At 31.0% G+C, this 18872-nt stretch overlaps 1 protein-coding gene across 2 annotated transcripts; it reads left to right on the top strand.

Annotated features, from left to right (window-relative positions):
* The first annotated feature begins 746 nt into the window (after positions 1 to 746).
* On the top strand, positions 747 to 15487 carry LOC145327787 (compound eye opsin BCRH2-like). Of its 2 annotated transcripts, XM_080171343.1 has the most exons (13): positions 747 to 859; positions 1286 to 1362; positions 3383 to 3478; positions 4957 to 5034; positions 6116 to 6173; positions 6560 to 6638; positions 7052 to 7103; positions 7529 to 7654; positions 8015 to 8101; positions 8223 to 8342; positions 11925 to 12051; positions 12613 to 12708; positions 14920 to 15487. In XM_080171343.1, the coding sequence occupies exons 1-13, from the start codon at positions 799 to 801 to the stop codon at positions 14973 to 14975; spliced, it is 1113 nt and encodes a 370-aa protein (XP_080027469.1). In that variant the 5' UTR covers positions 747 to 798; the 3' UTR covers positions 14976 to 15487. The 2 variants fall into 2 exon arrangements, with proteins under 2 accessions (XP_080027469.1, XP_080027470.1); XM_080171344.1 differs by lacking the exons at positions 3383 to 3478; positions 4957 to 5034.
* The last annotated feature ends 3385 nt before the right edge of the window (positions 15488 to 18872 follow it).

Below are 18872 nucleotides of genomic sequence, written 5' to 3' on the forward strand. Positions count from 1 at the left end.
GGAGCACTATGAGTTTTAAACATCTATCGCTTGGAAAACTTGAGCTCATATATAGACATTTATTTCTTATATAGATCTGTCATGGATCTTGATGCAATAAAGCAGGTTGTTTAGTAAACGTTAAAAATTGGAAGATTTCATTAAACAAAAGTTCCCGCAAATATAAGTATTAAATAGTTGTATTAATTGATATTTTGTATGGGTAGACCATGTGTAGGTGATGGTCTTTTGTAGGTGTTGGTCTTATGTAGGTGTTGGTCTTTTGTAGGGGTTGGTCTTTTGTAGAGTTCGTCTTTTGTAGGTGTTGGTCTTTTGTAGAGTTGGTCTTTTGTAGCAACGCCCCTTATGTGAGGTTAGCTTAGGTTACATTGGGTACTGGGAAGTTCCATAGGGTCAGGACACCATAGGTTTAGACCCCGCAGGGATTACACATACGAAAAAAAAGCTAACCCTCCTATCCTCCTTTTAACAATAAAGTTTTAAAATAAGGGGGAGGACTATCAATGTTAGCCGACTTTTTGTGGGAGAGCACCACAATTTTCCCTATAGACTAACCCCCACCCAGGCAAATGTTTGTGCACGCCACAGGTTATAGATACAATGACTTTGAGATTTTTGTTGTCATACAAATGCAAACAAAGTCTAATTGATTTCATATTAATCATAAAAAATAAAAATCATAAAAAGATATAAATCTACAAATCAAATTTATTTCATATTTTATAAAAATCTTTTTGATAATCAAATGTCAGTCTGTATAGTTATACCTTATTTCATATTATAGATTATTTATCAAAGATGTGGCCACCGCCCAAAGGTGTATATCTAGACGAATATTTCAACCTACATTTCCCTCCAGGTACACAAGTTTTATGCCTTTTAAACAATAAAGATAATCTAGAGACATACTGTCTAAATCAGTCAATAGAAGAATAGTGAAGTTACATTCCAAATATTTTACAAATTTTGGTACGTAATGGCATATTTTCTTCTTAAGCTCGCATTTAAGTCAGCTATTGTCACATATCTTAGGATAAAGCTTTTCTTTAGAAAATTTTTTCTGTACCTAATAAAGTAAAAATTTCGTCGCCCTAAGAATTGGGATCAGATGACCATCTAGATATATTATGTCTATTTTTTAAACCAAGTTTGATTTAAACATAAAATGAACAGATTTAGACTTTTAGCTGAATTTTAATGTTATCATATAGCGATTTAACTGAGGATTACACGCGACTGACGCGCAGCTGCCGAGCCCTGATAATTTTTATTTGTTTGATTATAGAAACAAGACATGGGGACAATTTAGAGCCAGGACTTGATGATATTTTAGATCCACATTGGACAGCATATCCTCCTCAAGTAAGATTTTTATACGATTATTTGTCTATCTCTTTATCAGCGTTTTCCGTCGTATTTCTGTGCTTATTTTAAGTTGGGTTGGGTCAAGTGAAAGTTAAAAGAACCCCGCAGGGTCAAAGCTCCCATTAGGGTTTTTAAAAATAAAATATAAGAGAAGGGAAGTGTTTCGGATTGTTGGATTAAAGATAGTTTTTTTAACATCTAATCTGATTACATAAAAGGTTTCTTTAGAAATCCAACTAGTGACCTATACTATAGCAATTTATTCAGGGGCCAGTTCTGTACAGTACATAGCAAAGTTTTGTCCTTTCATACAAGCACTTTAAAATTACCCTCATTTGCAGATATTTTTCTTAACATATTCGCAAAATTAAATTTATCCATGGTAAAATTTAAATATTAATATAAAATATCCTAGATCATAATTTTTATTTTTAATCATATTTTAAAGTTCTGCTTTTTATTCCTTTGCCACATTTTAATAAGAGATTATTTTGGAAAAATGCACAAAGCAAAGAGATTAAAAATATCTATAGATTGAATTTTAAGAAGCAAGGTTACTTGCCTATTATAGAAAGTTTTAAAGCTACACATAATTTGATTACTGGTTGTCTGTCATAGGAATTTCAAATACCCAAGATTATAATAAACCTTAAGTAGCCTAACTTATAGTCCAATAAAGGAAAAATAAGGGGATTAAAACTAAGCTTTTTATTTATATTACTTATATAAAGGTAAACACAAAGTTCAAATAACTTAGTAACTAACTGAAAAATACTTATCAAAGTAAAAACATGGGATTTGTTAATGATATTTTAATTTGCAAGTTTAATTTTGACTGGATCATGAAAGAATCATTTGCTTTATACGTGTGTCATATCTTTCAGATTTTTTTTACTTTGTACTTTGATATTAAAACTTATAAAACATTTTTTTTATTGAATATGTTGTACTTTATTTATATAAAGCACATGAGAATTTAGAGATATATAAATTAATAAAAAAAAGATAAAGTTGAAAGAGCCTAGTAATAGTGTCTAACTTTTTATCTTTGTGACGAAACAAAAATCGAAGGATGAGAGGGGAGGTGGGAAAGGAAACCCCTAAAAACAGAGGGATTTTTGTTACGTCACAAAGATAAAAAGTTAGACACTATTACTAGGTTCAGTTGGAATCTAATATCATTATCTACCAAACAATATAAAAAAAAACTTTCCTTTTTTATATAAAGGTTTATTTTTTTTAAGGGCCTAATCTTTTTCATTGAAAAAATATAAGTTTGTTAGGGTGTTAAGGGATGAACTATTAACATCACATATTTTAGAGGAGATTTCATATTAATTTTGATAAAGGTCATTTTTTTATTTATCTTTCAATCTATGAGTTAAGAATACATAAATAAATGTACGTCACCTGCTAAATATATTAAAACATTGTACACCTTTGTCTCCAAAAAATATTTAACAATCGGACACTTATAAATAATTACCCTTTCTAATAATTGAAATAAATAGTACGTGAAAATTTAAATTTTTGATAGATAAAGATTACCTGCTTATTTTTATATTTCTGTTGAAATATATGTAACTTAAAAAAAGATTTACATTTATAGTTAATTTCAAAAGTTTGTTTATGATGAATCTAAAATAGAACTCATATCAAATACTAATTCTAAATTAATGGAGATTATTGCTTTCTTTCAGAACCTTGGATTAGATTTATAGTTCTTTATTTAGAATCTGTGCGTTTGTATATATAAAAAATTGTGCTTATTCAATGTATGTTGAATTAACCCTACAAACCTAAATCCTAAATATGCCAATACAAAGCTCCTGTGAAAAAATATAATTAGTTTGTTCAGCTTCTTTTATTTTTTTACACTGCTTTAACCCCCTAAAGGTTCTAGTCCCGTACATACCCTCTCAGTTTAAGGGGGATATAAAAATTTTTTTTTTGCTTCACTCACTCCTAGCAAGCAACTGTCCCCATCACTGATTAACTTTTTTAAAATTTATTTTAGAATCCAATTTTGAACTTATTAGTCGGAGTGGGAATGGTTGTATTATTATGTATGAGTATTCTCGGTAACGGTTGTGTTATCTACATTTTTATCAAGGTAATATTAGTAGTGCAGCTACTCTATGACTAAATTATGTTTAATTTGCTAGTCTGATGGATTAGATGTTATCTAATGTTCAAAAGTAGCGCAACAAGTTAAAAATAGTTTGGATGAAAAAAGAGCATAAAACTGTTATATTTTTAGAATCAGAGAGTTGGTAAAATTAAGTAAATTAACCAGAATTATAGAGTAGCTGCGCTTTTAAAATTAAACATTCGTACTATCTGAGCTCACAAAAACCATTAAATATTTTAATTAAAATTTGAAGGCAAAAGAAAACACTAGCTTATTTTCATCTAATTAAAATTTAAAATATAAGAACCATATATAATCTTATGTCCAATTTTAAAGTTTTTTTCAAACTGCTAAATACAAAAGATCCTTTATGCTTTAATAAAAATTGCCTTTTTTATGTCAATTTGTTTATCCAGTTGTTCTTTTTGTTGAAGTTCGCGTTCATTGTTGTTCTGTTATTTTTTTGTACCTTCACACAAAAAGTAGACAAAGCCCAAATTGTGTCAAAAATGATCCATGTGACTTGATAAAAATGTGGGAGTTGAGAGGAGTAGTGGGAAAGAAAACCCCTAAAAAAGAGATTGATAATCCCACATTTTTATGACGTCACATGGATGATTTTTGACACAATTTGGGCTTTGTCAAAATACGTTGTGCAATGATAACTTCCACCCCCCTTATTTTGGAAAATTGAAAATAAAGGGGTAGGAGTAGTTCAGGGGCGTCCAAGCTTTTTATTTTAAGGGTGTATAAATTTTTGAAGGGGGGGGAGTAATTCGTTTTTGGGGGGTAAAATGGCGCGCGAAGCGCGCCGCAATTTTTTTTACCCACCCCCCCAAATTTTTACCCCGGGGGTAAAATTTGCTTGGGGGGGGGTAATTACCCCCCTTGAAATCTGTTGGCAGGGGTAAATTTAGTTTATCCCCCCCAAAATTTACACCCGGGGTAAAATTTTTGGAGGGGTAATTTAAATTTTATTAAATATATAGTATTAAAAATGCGCGCGAAGCGCGCAAAATTTTTTTTTATTAGAGATTTTTTATTTTGGGGGGGTATTTACCCCCCCAAAATTGTTTGGGGGGGGTAAATACCCCCTCCTAAATGGTTGGGGGTGCCTACGGCATCCCCAGGGTAGGGGTAAGTTTTAAATGGGGGGGGGGGGTAAAATGAAAAAATCGTTTGGGGGGGGGGGGGGGTAATCGCCCCATTACCCCCCCCCCTTGGACGTCTATGGAGTAGTTGTTTTATAATACCTAACCCATGCAGGGTGATATTACCCTGTGGGGCCTATACCTGCGGTCTCTAACTTATTATGACCTAGCATAAAGAAATAAACAAACAAACAAAACTAACCATCCCCCCCCCCTCCCCTTAATTTTCAATTTCAAAAAGGTTATATAAAATGTATTTAGTAACTTAGGAGTGCACTTTATCCAACTAATAATATAACTAAATTTTAGACTGCATCATTGAGGACTTCTTCTAATGTATTTATAATAAATTTGGCTTTATCAGATCTTATTATGATGGTTACTCATGTAAGTTTCTTATTAGCACAGATACTTTTGAAGTAGTAGATCCGTTCGTCTGTCTGTCAACCCAAAATATGGGCGAGAATATTAATTTATCGCATCGTATTGTAGACAGCTTTTTGCGGTTATTAAAATGAAGAATTATTAGATTAAAGACAGATTTGTTAGACCCGAGAAAAATTGTATGTAATGTGATGCTATAAATTATGTATTATTATGGCTAAAAACCGGTTTTTATCCAGCAGAAATTGATCGGTTTCAAAGCCATACTGGAAATATTAGTAAAATATATAATATACATTATACAACTTGTTACTTAAGCATATAGGATTAAGGAATTAGATTTTATAATATAAATTAAATTTTACTTCATTTAAATCTTTTATTTAATATTTAAAATATTTAATATTTAAAATTATTAAATATCTGCTTATGAATTAGCTTTTAATTATCTAATTTTAAAACGTTTTAACTACGATTAGGTAACTTTTATATTCTAAAATTTTAATTTGACTGTTTATTTTTTTATCGTTATTGTGTAAATTGTATAAAATTTTTCCCTAAAACTTATTTTTTCTTTTCCAGAAAAGTATAAACGTTTTGAAACAATAGATTTGTGAGATATTTTACCATTTAAAATTGAAAGTCATTTGCATATCAACTCTACAATTAAGGTGCTTTATGTACGTATACTTAAAGTTTTATTGAATGTACAATGATTATAAAGCAGAGATCTAAAGGGACAAAACAATAGCAAAAAAAGGATGTAAAATTTAATCCCCAATCCTAATTAGATTATCCTTTAATTAGATTACAATTAGTAGTTACAACGTTTGGACACTCAACTTAATGAACCAACCAAATAAAATGTAATAAATGTCCCCAAAGTTGTTGAGCCGACGAATAAGGAAACGCTGTTATAAAACTAGTATAAGCTACAGCCCTTTCCCGTTCTAAAGGCTTTATAAAAAGAAATTATACATGTACAATAATTAATCAAAAGCTATTAATGAACAGACAAGTTTAGGCGCCATAAAACTATATAGCTTATAGGTTGGTTTACTCTAATTATAATAATAATTTTTAGGGTCTGCCAGTTGGAATCAATATATTTATCCAGAGATATTGGATGTGGGGAGTTTTGAGTAAGTCTTAATATTTTATTGTAAAGCATCCTGGTTAACCCCCGCCCCCCTTCTTCATATTTTATTGGAATGAAAAAAATTTTAAAATTGTAGTTTTTTTTTTGTTGGTTAATAATTCAGGTTAAGTTCTATTGCTACTTTTAGGGGGATAAACTACCCACTTTTTTCTAATTATTTTAAAATATGAGGAAAAATGGGGGGGGGGGGGGGTTCAGGCACTTTGACGAAAAGCACCATTAATTCTATGTTCATCTCAACTATTGAAGAAAACCAAACCTTTGATCTTCTCTTAAAGTCGTTTAGAACAAAAACTGACTAGTGCTTGGTGCTAAAATTTAATTTTTTTGTTGCAAAGCTTTTAATCCAATATCCTTTTTTGTTTGCAGATTGTAAGATATTCGCCATGTTGGGAGGCATTACTGGAACAGTTTCTATCATGTCTATGGTTTTCATTGGTTATGACAGGTATATGTTGTATAATATCTCAGGAACAGTTTCTATCATATCCATGGTAATCATTAGTATATAATGTTTTATAATATCTTAGTTAGGAAGGAGCATTAAACTAGTACAAAAGTTTTACAACCCAGATATCTTATTCGTTGGCTTAAAAACTTTAGGTTCTTAAATTTAGAATGTTTTATTCCAAACTAGTATTGTTTAAAATTTTCAACTGTAAATCTTAATCTAAAATAAGGGTAATTTTGTAATATCAATTTATCGTCTATTGTCTTATCCCTTTAGATTCCTGCAAAAAAGGTTTACTTAAATATACTATTTACATATGTTTCTAAGAAACAAGTCAATTAAAGTAAAATATATAAATCTATTTGTTTTTTATATATTTTTATTATTTTGAGAACCTCTTTTACTTACAGGTGTAGGGTAATTGTTGGAGGGATAACTGCAGAAAGAATAAGTACATCTCAGGTTAGACGTTACATTAGTATTATCGATCATCCTCATAATATCGACCGACACAATACTAGAAAAGTACATATTTACATACTAATATATTAAGCTTTTTTTTTTAGAGATTTATATACATTGGTTGGGTATGATAAACCTCGTTTAAATTTTACTTCGTTCCTTCGGTTGATACGCTAAGTGCTGTTTTATTGCCAGTTTGATGTCTGAATAACACTTAAATCAGACGAGTCCCAAACTGTATTTGAAAGGGTAGTTTTATTCCTTTCCCTAAGATCCCCCAAGTTTGAGTGAAGCTAACAATCTGTTCATAAAATAATGTTAAAGTTAAAACAGCACAAATAAATGAGCAATTCAAAAATATATAAAGCTACTTTTAAATAGGGTTCACTATCCCTGTTTATGTATTCATGTTTTTTTATGTTTAGGCTCTCTTGATGGTGATTGGTCTATGGGTTTATGCAACGTTATCCTCTATAGGCCCTTTTCTGGGCTGGGGACATTATGGACTTGAAGGACTGTTGATTACATGTAGCTATGACTATATTAAAAAGGTATATCTTCTTTTTATTTAGTTAAAATAATGTCATTTTATATTAAAAGTATTTTTAAAACTTAAGGTGAATCAAAAATATCTTTTCAATTATATAAATTAGATAAAAAATTAATAAAAGCTAAACTTTTTTTCAATTAGTTATTTTTCGTTTGTTTGCTTATTTCTTATGTCAGGTTAGGTAAGGTTATATTGGGTACTGGATTGCCTTGCAGTGTTATACAGGTTTTAGACATTAGGAAAAAACTGATGAAAAAATTAGGTGGGGGGAGTTTCAGAGTTCAACAGGCCCTTTATAAAAAAATACTAAACTAAATCATAGTAAGTTTGTATTTTCAAGTTGTTTAATGAAATTGTTAAGGATTGGTTGAATCAGAGTTTCATTCTATACACACTGATATCCCACTTTATCATTCCTATGATGTTTGTCATCTACTTTTATTCCAAGGTAATATTCTTATTAAACAGCAAAGTTATTCAATAAAAAACTTGTCCAAAGACACTAAACTAGGATATTGTTGGCTTGTTATTGATGAAGTAGAAATGGTGGACATAATTTTCTTGTTAAGATAACAAAGGCAGTAATATCCCACGAGGTGGAGCTAAGATCTCAAGCCAAGAAAATGGGAGTAGATTCAATTAAACAGAACAAAAACAACCAAGAAAGTATGGAGATGAAAATAGCAAAGGTATCTATCAGAATTGTGAATGGGTGTCTCCCCCCCCCCCCCCCTCCAATAACCACAAAAGAATTTGGGATTATATATTTACCCCCCCCCCCCCATTAAAAGTTTGACCACTGGCACAACAGGATATTTTTAGGGGCTAATACCCCTCGCTTCAAAGTTTGATGCCCGTAGTTTTAAAATAAAAAAGAGGGGGGTTAAGGACCCCCCCCCCATCAAAGATGAATTTCACCCACCAAAAAAAGGTAAGACATCTTCAGAAGATATATTAAAACTGTGATACAAAGTTAAATGATTCACATAATTAATCATATATTGCTACAATAAAAAGATTTATATGAATTACGTAATACAAAATGAAGAAAATAGATATAAATTTGAATGATGAAATTAACTGTCAAATATTTAAAATGTGTATAATTATATGCTTATAGATATGGTACGTATGAATTAACTCATGTCTTATTATAGAATCAGGTCCCCATGATATCATTGGGGGTCAACACATAGTAGAATTGACAACCTTTACACCTGCCTCCCAAATCTTATTTTAGATTTATTTCGCTTGTTGGTTATTTCTGAAATTAAAAATTATAAACATAAATTAATGTTACTTTTTTCTTGAAAAGAAGGTGTATCAACTTTTTTTTTATAGCTAGCCGGTTCTTTTAGTAAGTAGTAGATGTAAAATTTTTCATAGAATTCAGATATGCAATCGGTTTTTTTGTAGACCTCTTATTTTTTAAGTAATTTAAGTTTTTTAAAAAAATAATTAAGTCGGTTTTAAGGTACTAAAACGCAACAAAATAAAAGAAGAAAATGGCCAGTAAGAACAAAAATAGTAAGATCTTTAATTTGACACCTTACTTTTAAAATTCTGTTGAGTAATTATTGAAAAAATCTATTTTTTTAACCTCGGTTTAATAAAAACTTTAGACCTAAATATTTTCTCAAACAGACATAAAAAACATGGGTTCATATATACCTTTAGAATCAGAAAAATATTACGAATCCATTGTAAGCAAAATTGAAAAAAAGTAAAAAAATAAAAAATAAACATATGGCCAATTATATTTTTTGTTCAGGCAACACTATCGTCTTCCCTTTTTTACCCCCTCTTTACCCCCTTCCCATTTTTATACTCAATTCAAGAATTAAGACGTTGCCTGTACAATATAATATGATATTTTTATATAATTCCTTTTATTGTAGTTTATATACTATATTGTAAACTTTTTTTTCAATTTTGCTTACAATGGATTCGTAATATTTTTCTGATTCTAAGGTATATATGAACCCATATTTTTTTACTTGTGAAATGATAAAATTAAGTTTAAAGTTTTTATTCTCGTGGGTTTAAAAAAATCGATTTTTTCAATAATTACCTGACAGAATTGAAAAAGTAAGGTGTCAAATTAAAGATCTTACTATTTTTGTTCATAATGGCCATTTTCTTTCTTTTTTTTGTTGCATTTTAGTACCTTAAAATTGACTTAATTTCTTTTTTTAAACTTAAATTACTTAAAAAATAAGAGGTCTACAAAAAAACCGATTGCATATCTGAATTCTATGAAAAATTTTACATCTACTACTTACTAAAAGAACCGGCTAGCTATAAAAAAAAAGTTGATACACCTTCTTTAACAAATTATTTAGTATTTTTGTTTAAGTAATTTCTTAGGTCCCTTTATGACAAAAAAAACATTCATATGGCCCGGTTTCCATACTACAGCATAGATATTTTTAGGAACCCTAATATAAATATATTGATGATTTAATCCCTTTGTAAATAATGTACACACAATAAATCTGGAAATTTCTAAAGGGTGTTAAAAAAAACGACCGCTTTACTCTTTTCCATATAAACCCTACAGTTTTGGTCAAAAACTAGCAAAAAATGACCCAAATCATGTCCAAGCAATGACAATTAGAAAACATTATTGATTTTGATTTCTACTTTCCTCTCCTGAGCACTACAGCTCGATTCCTAGCCCTTGTGGAGAATTTTTCCTTACATGGAGATTGAAAATCAACAAGTCGTCTTAAATACTAAAAATCTTGTAGATAGACCCCATAATGTTCAGAGTTTTTGATGGGGCATGTAATGACCTTTCTATAGACACCTTAACCAGGTTTATAACTCAATCCTAACCAATTTGGCATAAAAAAGACAGACCCATCAAACATTGAGACATGATAGGTCTCGCTAGTTCTTGATGTTTAACAGATCTTTCTTTTTGATGCCAAAATGTCTAAGATTGTGTTAGAAACCTGATTAAGGTGTCTATAGAAAGATCTTGACATGCCCCATCAAAAATTCTAAACATTATGGGGTCTATCTACAAGATTTTAAGTACTTAAGACAGTTTGTTCTTTTTTTTATAGACAGAGCCTTCATGTCTCAATGTTTGATGGGTCTGTCTTATTGATGCCAAATTGGCAAGAAATGAGTTAGAAATCTGGTTAAGGCGTCTATAGAAAGGTCTTTATAGGCCCCATAAAAAACTCTGAACATTATGGAGTCTATATACAGGAGTTCAAGTACTTTAGACAGTTTATTCTTTAAAAAAAAGTCAAACCTGTAAAAATTTGTAATAAAATATGCCCTCTCCATGTAAGGAAAAATTCTCCACAAGGGCTAGGAATCGAGCTGTAGTGCTCAGGAGAGGTGATAAGAAAACAAAATTCAATAGTGTTTTCTCATTGTCATTGCTTGGACATGAATTGCGTCATTTTTTGTTAGTTTTTGACCAAAACTGTAGGGTTTATATTGAAAAGAGTGAAGCGATCGGTTTTTTTAACACCCTTTATTTGAATTTTATCACTATGTTAAAAAGCATTATTTCATTACACATAAGAAAAATTAGTAACATTTATATAACTAGCGGCTATGCCCCTAGAAGCTTCTAGGGGCACTTAAGGGGAAAGGGGAAAGAGTCGACACCCACTTATTTTCAATTTGAGTTTTAAAATTAAAAAATTTTAAAAAAATTCTTGGGGTGGGTCATTTTTTATTGGTTCTGTCGGTTCAGAGATTAGGAAGATCCTTCGCTATAGACAAAAAAGCAGTGTTTCGGAGCCGGGAGCAGCAACATTTTTGGTGGAGCCGGAGCTGGATCCGGAGCCGTATTTTTCGTTAAAAACAGCTCCGGCTCCGGATTAGCTAAAAATGATTTTTTAAAGTAATATTATAATTTGGCAACGGTCTATTTCCATATAATAAACTGAAAAACTATTGTTACTTAACAAATAGACACACATCCTTCTACTTTTATATAGCTTTAATCAAATAAAAGCAAAATATTTTATATTATTTATTTTATTTTATCAAATTCAATGATGAAAAAAATGATATATTAATTTTAAGGTAGGAGCCGGAGCCAGAGCTGGAGCCGGAGCCGTATTTCAAAATACGGCTCCGAGGAGCCGGAGCCGCATCAAAATTATACGGCTCCGACACCCTGCAAAAATGCTTACTACTTTTTATTGTAGGATAAGACTAGCACTGACGAAAATAAAATATCTTGTTAGGCAATAAACATTAAACATTGACAAAAAAAATTAAATAATGATTCTTATATCTAGGTTGCATTGACAAATGTTCTGCTATGGATCGGAACTTGGTGTCCTTATGCTATTGTTGTCACAATAGGACTTGTGGGAAGTTACTCTACACTTACCCCTCTGGTGGCTGGCTTACCCTCCTTACTGAGTAAGTATAATCTTACCCTTGAAGTTTGCCTATCTTATAAGAATAGTAATAGTTAAATTACTTTAATTACTGTTGTACTTGTGGGTAGCTATTTTACCCTATTAGTTTAATTTTCCCTCTTTGCTTAATTAGTTTAACTTAACTTATCAAGTAAATTTCAACTTACTATTGATTGCTTAATTTTCTTACAAGGATAATGATAGTTAACATACGGTTGGACTTGTGAGTAGCTATCCTAACCATTTAGTTACTGGCTTAACCTCTTTGCTTAGAAGTAAAATCAACTCACTAAATAAATATCATCTTACTCTTGAATGCTTATCTATCTTATAAGGATGCCAATAGTTAACTTACTTTGATTACTGGACTTGTGACTTTCTACTCCTACCCCCCCTTCTATATACTGGCTTACCCTCTTTAGATAGGAACCAATTACTTTTTGATATCCTGCATTTATCTTTCGAAATGCTTAGCTTACCCTAATTTTTAATAAGACTAGACTTTTGAATATAATTTAATTTAAAGATTTGCCAAGTTTTTTGGTATGCTATTTTATTTCAGTTAAAACAACTAGTTCTTTGAATCCTTTGGTATTTGCAATAGCCCACCCTGCATATAGAGAAGCTTTAGCAGTGGAAATACCTTGTCTGGGCATAGGTAAGACAGGTTCAGATAATCCTTAAATAAAAGTAACAGGATGTGTGTCTGTATGTCTGTAGCTAACAGCTGAACCGAAACCTCCTAGAACTCCCCCCCCCCCCCCCCCTATTTTTCAAACATAAAGAATTTCAAAATAGGCACCGTGTCTCTTTTAAGATTCTGAACGGACAGATTAAAAAATGAATTAATAAAGTAAATACTGAATGGTCAGTCTCAACCATCCATCCTAGTATCAGTTGACATAATTTTACTTCTACTTCTACAAAATGTTATTGACAGACACTTGCAGCTTTTAACTAGCTCAGCTATAGACCAAAGATATACTAATTGTGCATGGTATTGAGTTGCGACTGTTTATACATTAATGCCTTAAATTGATAAACAATAATGAATACAATTATGACTGCTAAAGTTTGGGTGCCTGTAGGCTGTAATGTAATAACAATTAATAACGAGTCGCGAATAATTAAATCTTAAAAGAAAAGAGAAAAAAATAGTTTGCTTAAAAATTTAATCACTTTTGATTTATAGACTATTATTTTACCTTGTAAAATACATGAAAAAAAAGTTTTAGAATTCACGTTGGAAATGTTGGTGTTTTATTGTACAGATTTTAACTCACTTTTTCCATAATGTTTTATATTCTTCCATATCACTCTTTCAAATAGGATACCCTCTATCTTTAAAAGTGTTGCGGTGCCTAGGTTTTTTTTATGTATTTATTGGGTTGAAACTATATGTTATATGCTTAAGAAAATAGCTCAAAACCTGCCTGGAAAATATCCCTGAACATTACAAATTTAATCCAAATCATTAGACAAATTAAAAGGAAATTTTCCGTATTGTTCTTTTTATATTAAATCTACTTATATAAAATGTAGATTTTTAGCTTCGCTTGTTGAAAAACTCTGCTGCGTTAAAAGAAAATTGTTCTTGTTTATTATAGGTAATAAAAAGATTTAGCAGCTTTAATAATGCAAAAGTATTTAAAGTCTATAAGCTGAGCAAATAAGATATGTGAAAATAAATCATATTTTGACGCTCAAGAATAATTACCCCTCTCAATTGAATTTTGGTTGGTTGGTTCATTAAGTTGAGTGTCCAAACGTTTCAACCAATAATTTTAAGAAGGGCTATTTTTGTGTATCATCATTGGGGATGTACATCAATTATCGGCCATTGTCTTATCTCGTTAGATCCCTGCAGTTATCTCTTTCCTAGGAACTATACAAGTACTTAAAAATTCCACTTTCTAATCCACCATCATAAAAACAGAACACTTAGCAGTTAAATATGGGGATAGGAATTACAAATATTACGCTATATTTAAACAGCCTTTTGAATTATGGTAAAATAAAAGTTAATTTTTTTAAGGAGAATGGAAAGAGGACTAAGTTTAGCATTTCATCGCTAAAAATCTTAATTATAAGACATGATATAAATAAAAAGTAAAATAAAAAAAATAAAGAGCCCCTAGGGGTGTAGTCGTTAGTTCAACATTTAGGGTTTACCAAGATAAAAAAAAAACAGATTGATTCACTCTAGTCATGCAAGCTTTTTTTTATAGATTGTGATTCCCTCTCCTTTTCTTTGAGTAAAATCTACTAATTATCTGTAATCCAAAGAAGCTTAGATAGGTTTTAGAGAAATAAAAAAAAGAATTGAAATTTAAATAAGCAAATGAATAGATTTAATTCTTTTGATTAATATTTCTCTGATTAGAAGAGCCTAATTGGTTCAGCGATTGCCGAGATCTTAAGAATCCGAGGGACAGAAAGACATAATTCTACTGTTAAATTAATAATTAGTAATTACACAACAAGAAGGACAAGATTCATATGAAGCGAAGCTCATGAAAGTAAAATAATTTATCGAAAGAGGCCATTTGAAGCACTTGAGTGAAATGGGAGGGAGGGGGGGGGGGGTTGGAGACAATCTTGCCCCCAAAATAGTTATAACCCTTCTCTGGACCAATGATGAGCTTTACTGTAAAAATTAGAAGCTTATCAGTTGAGGGGTTTAAGAGATTCTTCCCACACATACACAAACATACCTACATCCTGTTACTTTAATATAGGGATTGGCATTGGAAATAATCCCTTAGATTGCAGAAATAACTTTTATAGTTCTTGACCTTTTTATAAGACTGTTAGACTGACATTTAAATTAAGAAGTAATTTTGCCAATAACATATTTATTTTCTTTTAGGAACAAAGCCCCAATCCAAAGTAGCTAATAAAACAGAAGTAACTGCAACCACATAGATGTTAGATGTTAATATTTATTGGTCCCTTTGGAGCCCTAATTCTGTCTGGCTTATGCCTGCGGTGCCCCAGCCGTACGAGATTGCCCTATTATATATGTATGTAGTTATTGTATGTATGTAGTGTCTATATATCGTTAGTATTAAAGCCATAAAATCTACCATGTAGACAATTCGTCTTTAATAAGAGACAATTTTTAAAAATATGAAGATTAAGAATGTCCCTCAATGACGTTATAAAAATGAGGGATAAGAAGAGGAGGAGTGGAAAAGAAAACCCCTAAAAAAGAGATGGATAATCCCTCGTTTTTATGACGTAACATGCTGATTTTTTGAGGGATTTTCTTCGTCTTCAAAAATATTGTAATTTTTGAGTTCTTTAGACTAAATGAAAATGTTTGAAGATACCATGATACCATTAGCTTATGTTAACCAATAAATGTAAATTGTTTTTACATAAAGTATTTATAACATTTATTAATATATTATAAAATAAATAAAAGGCTCAAAAATGATATATTAAAAATTAAGTCATTTAGTTTATAACTGAATAGTGTTTTAAGCAGCGAATCTAATCAATATGTGATTTTTGTTTGTCTTTGTCTTCCCTTCTGTCTGTCTTTTTGCAAGTAATGCTAGGGTTACCCGATTTTTATTAGCTTTACCCACTTCCTCTTTACCCACCCTTCAACATGTAAACATTCATAAAAGAGGAGAAATAGGAGGGCCACTCAGAGCTCAATATTTCTTTAAATGCCATTATTTTATTTTAAGCAGAATACAGTTACAGAAAAAAATTAGTATTCTTCGTCCCCCTTGACTCGAACAAAGTAATAGTGTCTGACTGATTATGACGTAACAAAAAAAATTAGCCAACGAGAGGCCGTTATTGACCAATGGTAAAATTTATAATGGCCTCTCATTGGCTATTTTTTTTTGTTACGTCATAATCAGTCAGACACTATTACTGTGTTCCCTTGACTCTTTACGTCATGAAAGTGAAACTTGTACTCTTTCTATCATTTCCCTCCCTTTCTCTATCCCTTTCATTCTCTCTAGTTCTTTTTTCTTTCAAACAGCTGCGTTACTATTGGACGTGTTTGTCCTTGTTATATTTAACTTATGAGCAATATTTTGATTTATATTATATATATTAAGAAAATAATTATTATAATTTTATTGTATTTGTAAAATTAATTTTCTGTATTATTTGTTTAGTCATCATATATATGTATTTGTGAAATAAATAAATTAATCATTTTTCTCGTATTCATTCGAATCCGGTGGATAGGAACCGGTTCTCATCCATACAAAAAACTATGTCTAGCATCGTATTATATCCAGCTTTCTACAAATATTGAAATGTACAATCATAAGATTAAAACCAGTTTTAATAGCCCGTGCCTTCTATTGTACATTCTATATCCGCGGAAAGCGGTTTAAAATACGATGAAAGGAATAACTTTTAATTGATATATCAAATATCATTACTTCCATAGGGTCAAAAACTCTATATTTAAAAAAATAATGCCTTAGGATTTTAACATCCGAAAGAAACAAAAATATTGTTGTGCTTTTTAGGGAAGCCTAATTTATGTCATGGCTTTTTTCTTGAGCTCCTTCACCATCTCCAGAGACTAGGGGCGAAGCAGCTAGTATAAAGATATTGTCTTATTTTAGGCAGCCAAAGCACATGTAATTTTATTTTTTTGCAACTATATTTTTGCCATTTTAAATTATTCCCTTTATTTTCTTTAGTTTTTTAGCCTTAACCCTTAGATGGAAAACTGCCATGTAGTCTTAATTTATTTAGTAACTGTGCGTATTATTATTTACTAAAATAGGATATAAAACCGGTAAATTCTAGTAGATTTAATTCCATGATTCTCACTCTGTTTCATATTGGAATAAAAACTATTCTACGTAAAAACGCTGAATTTCTTTTGTAAACAAGTAAAAAATTGTCGTCAATAAATTGTAATAAATGCGCAATTCTTGCATTTAACAGAGAATTCCCCTTTTCAAAAAGTTACAAATATTTACGTAGACCAACAAAAAATGTAATTTGAGAAAACATATTCATGAAGTTTAAAAGAATTGAAGAAAAGAAGGAAAAGACATATAAAAGAAAATGTCAAGGGCTTAGCAGCAGCGTTGCGGAGCCGTCTGTGATGATGGCGGCTCCTGATTTGGCTCCGGCTCCGACCTAAAATCAAGAAAAACTCGACTTATTTTTTTCCCACGTCTGTTTTTGACTTTTAAAGGTTTTAAAAGTTCAATTTTTGATAAAAATGGACTTGAAAAACTTAATAGGGGCATTTGCACATGACAAAACAGAGTTACCAAATTATAATTTCTAAAAAAAATTCTTTATTTATCTAGTCCGGAGCCGGAGCCGTTTTTTAACGAAAATTATGGCTCCGGCAAAATATGGATGCTCCCGGCTCTGGCTCCGCAACACTGCTTAGCAGCATAGACCTACAACTTTTAAACCTTCTCAATTATAAAAAAAAATGCATATAGATTACAACTCTACTTTTTTTTAAAGACTCCACTCACCCCCCCCCCCCCCCACCTAATAAAAAAGCTTGGACGTTAGCAGCCATTAAAAAGATATTGGAGGCGGCTTAATTTTTTGCATGAGTAAACTTTTGGCTGTTGACATATTTATAAGGAACTCATTGGACATTATTTAAAATGTTAAATTCTAACTTTTGAATCGAGCCGTCGTCGTTTTTGTAGCTTTATTATTATTGCGCTTTACATTATTGTGTCCATTTTTACATGTTTTACCTGCTGATTATGCGGTCGTATGTCAGACATACCGACGTACCAAGTCAGTCATATGTAGAGTAGATGCTCAAAATGCTTATCATTACCCAGGGAGGGAGGGGACATTGGACTGTTTATTACACTAGTCCCCAAAGTTTTATTAAAACGTTGTCTTATTTGTTGGCTGGATACTTCGGAAACTTTTATTGAATTTTTATTGGTTGTTTCATTATTTTGTGTGTCTAAACGTTTCAATAACTAACTGTAATTTTGTGTATCATCTTTGGTGATGTACATCAATTTATTGGTCATTGTCTTATCCCTTTAGATCCCTGATCATTACCACACCTATAAATAATATGTACTCAACCCCTCCCCTCCCCCCCCCCTCCCAAATGGATTTTTTTAGGTTGTTGCAAAGGATTTTTGTAAACACGTTAAAAATGTTTGACCCATCATAAAAAAAGAGTACATAATAACGTTATAAACGAACATGAGTTTTCATGAATTTTTTAACTATTTGCCCAAGGATTAACTTTTATTACTTTGTTACGAGATAAAGTAATGTTGGTCAACTATAAATTTTGAAGCGCAATTTTTACTATTCAGTAACAGTTAAACATTCAATTGTGTTACAAATACTGATTTTAAAATTAAAACGTACTTATAATTGTTTTAAAGGCGCAGCTACTCTATATTTTGAAACGTCCACCTATTAAGAGCCATGAGATTGAATCAGCTTTTATTGAGTATATGTATATATCCTATTATATAAAATAGTAAGGTGTTTTTGTCTGTAGCGAAGGATATCGCCAACTGCTGAACCGATGTGGTTCTCCTTTACAATGAAGCTTCTTAACCTACAAAGGAGAGTACCTTAAACCTCCCTATAGAAGATGGCAACCCCTTTAAACCGTTAATGGGGAACTATAGGGTAGCCGCTATGTAGTCTTTATTATGGCCTTTAAATAAAGATAAGTTTCACTTAATATCAGAACTTTTTATATAGCATTTAACTAAAGCATTTTTTCTGTAATTTCTATAAAACGTTCGCTTTCCCATAATCAAAATATACATAGAACATTGTTTTTAATTTCAATATCATAAAGTTTGTTTAACTTTCAGA

Source organism: Acartia tonsa, chromosome 9, assembly GCF_053477335.1.
Source record: "Acartia tonsa isolate MP-2025a chromosome 9, ASM5347733v1, whole genome shotgun sequence".
Lineage (NCBI taxonomy): Eukaryota > Metazoa > Arthropoda > Copepoda > Calanoida > Acartiidae > Acartia > Acartia tonsa.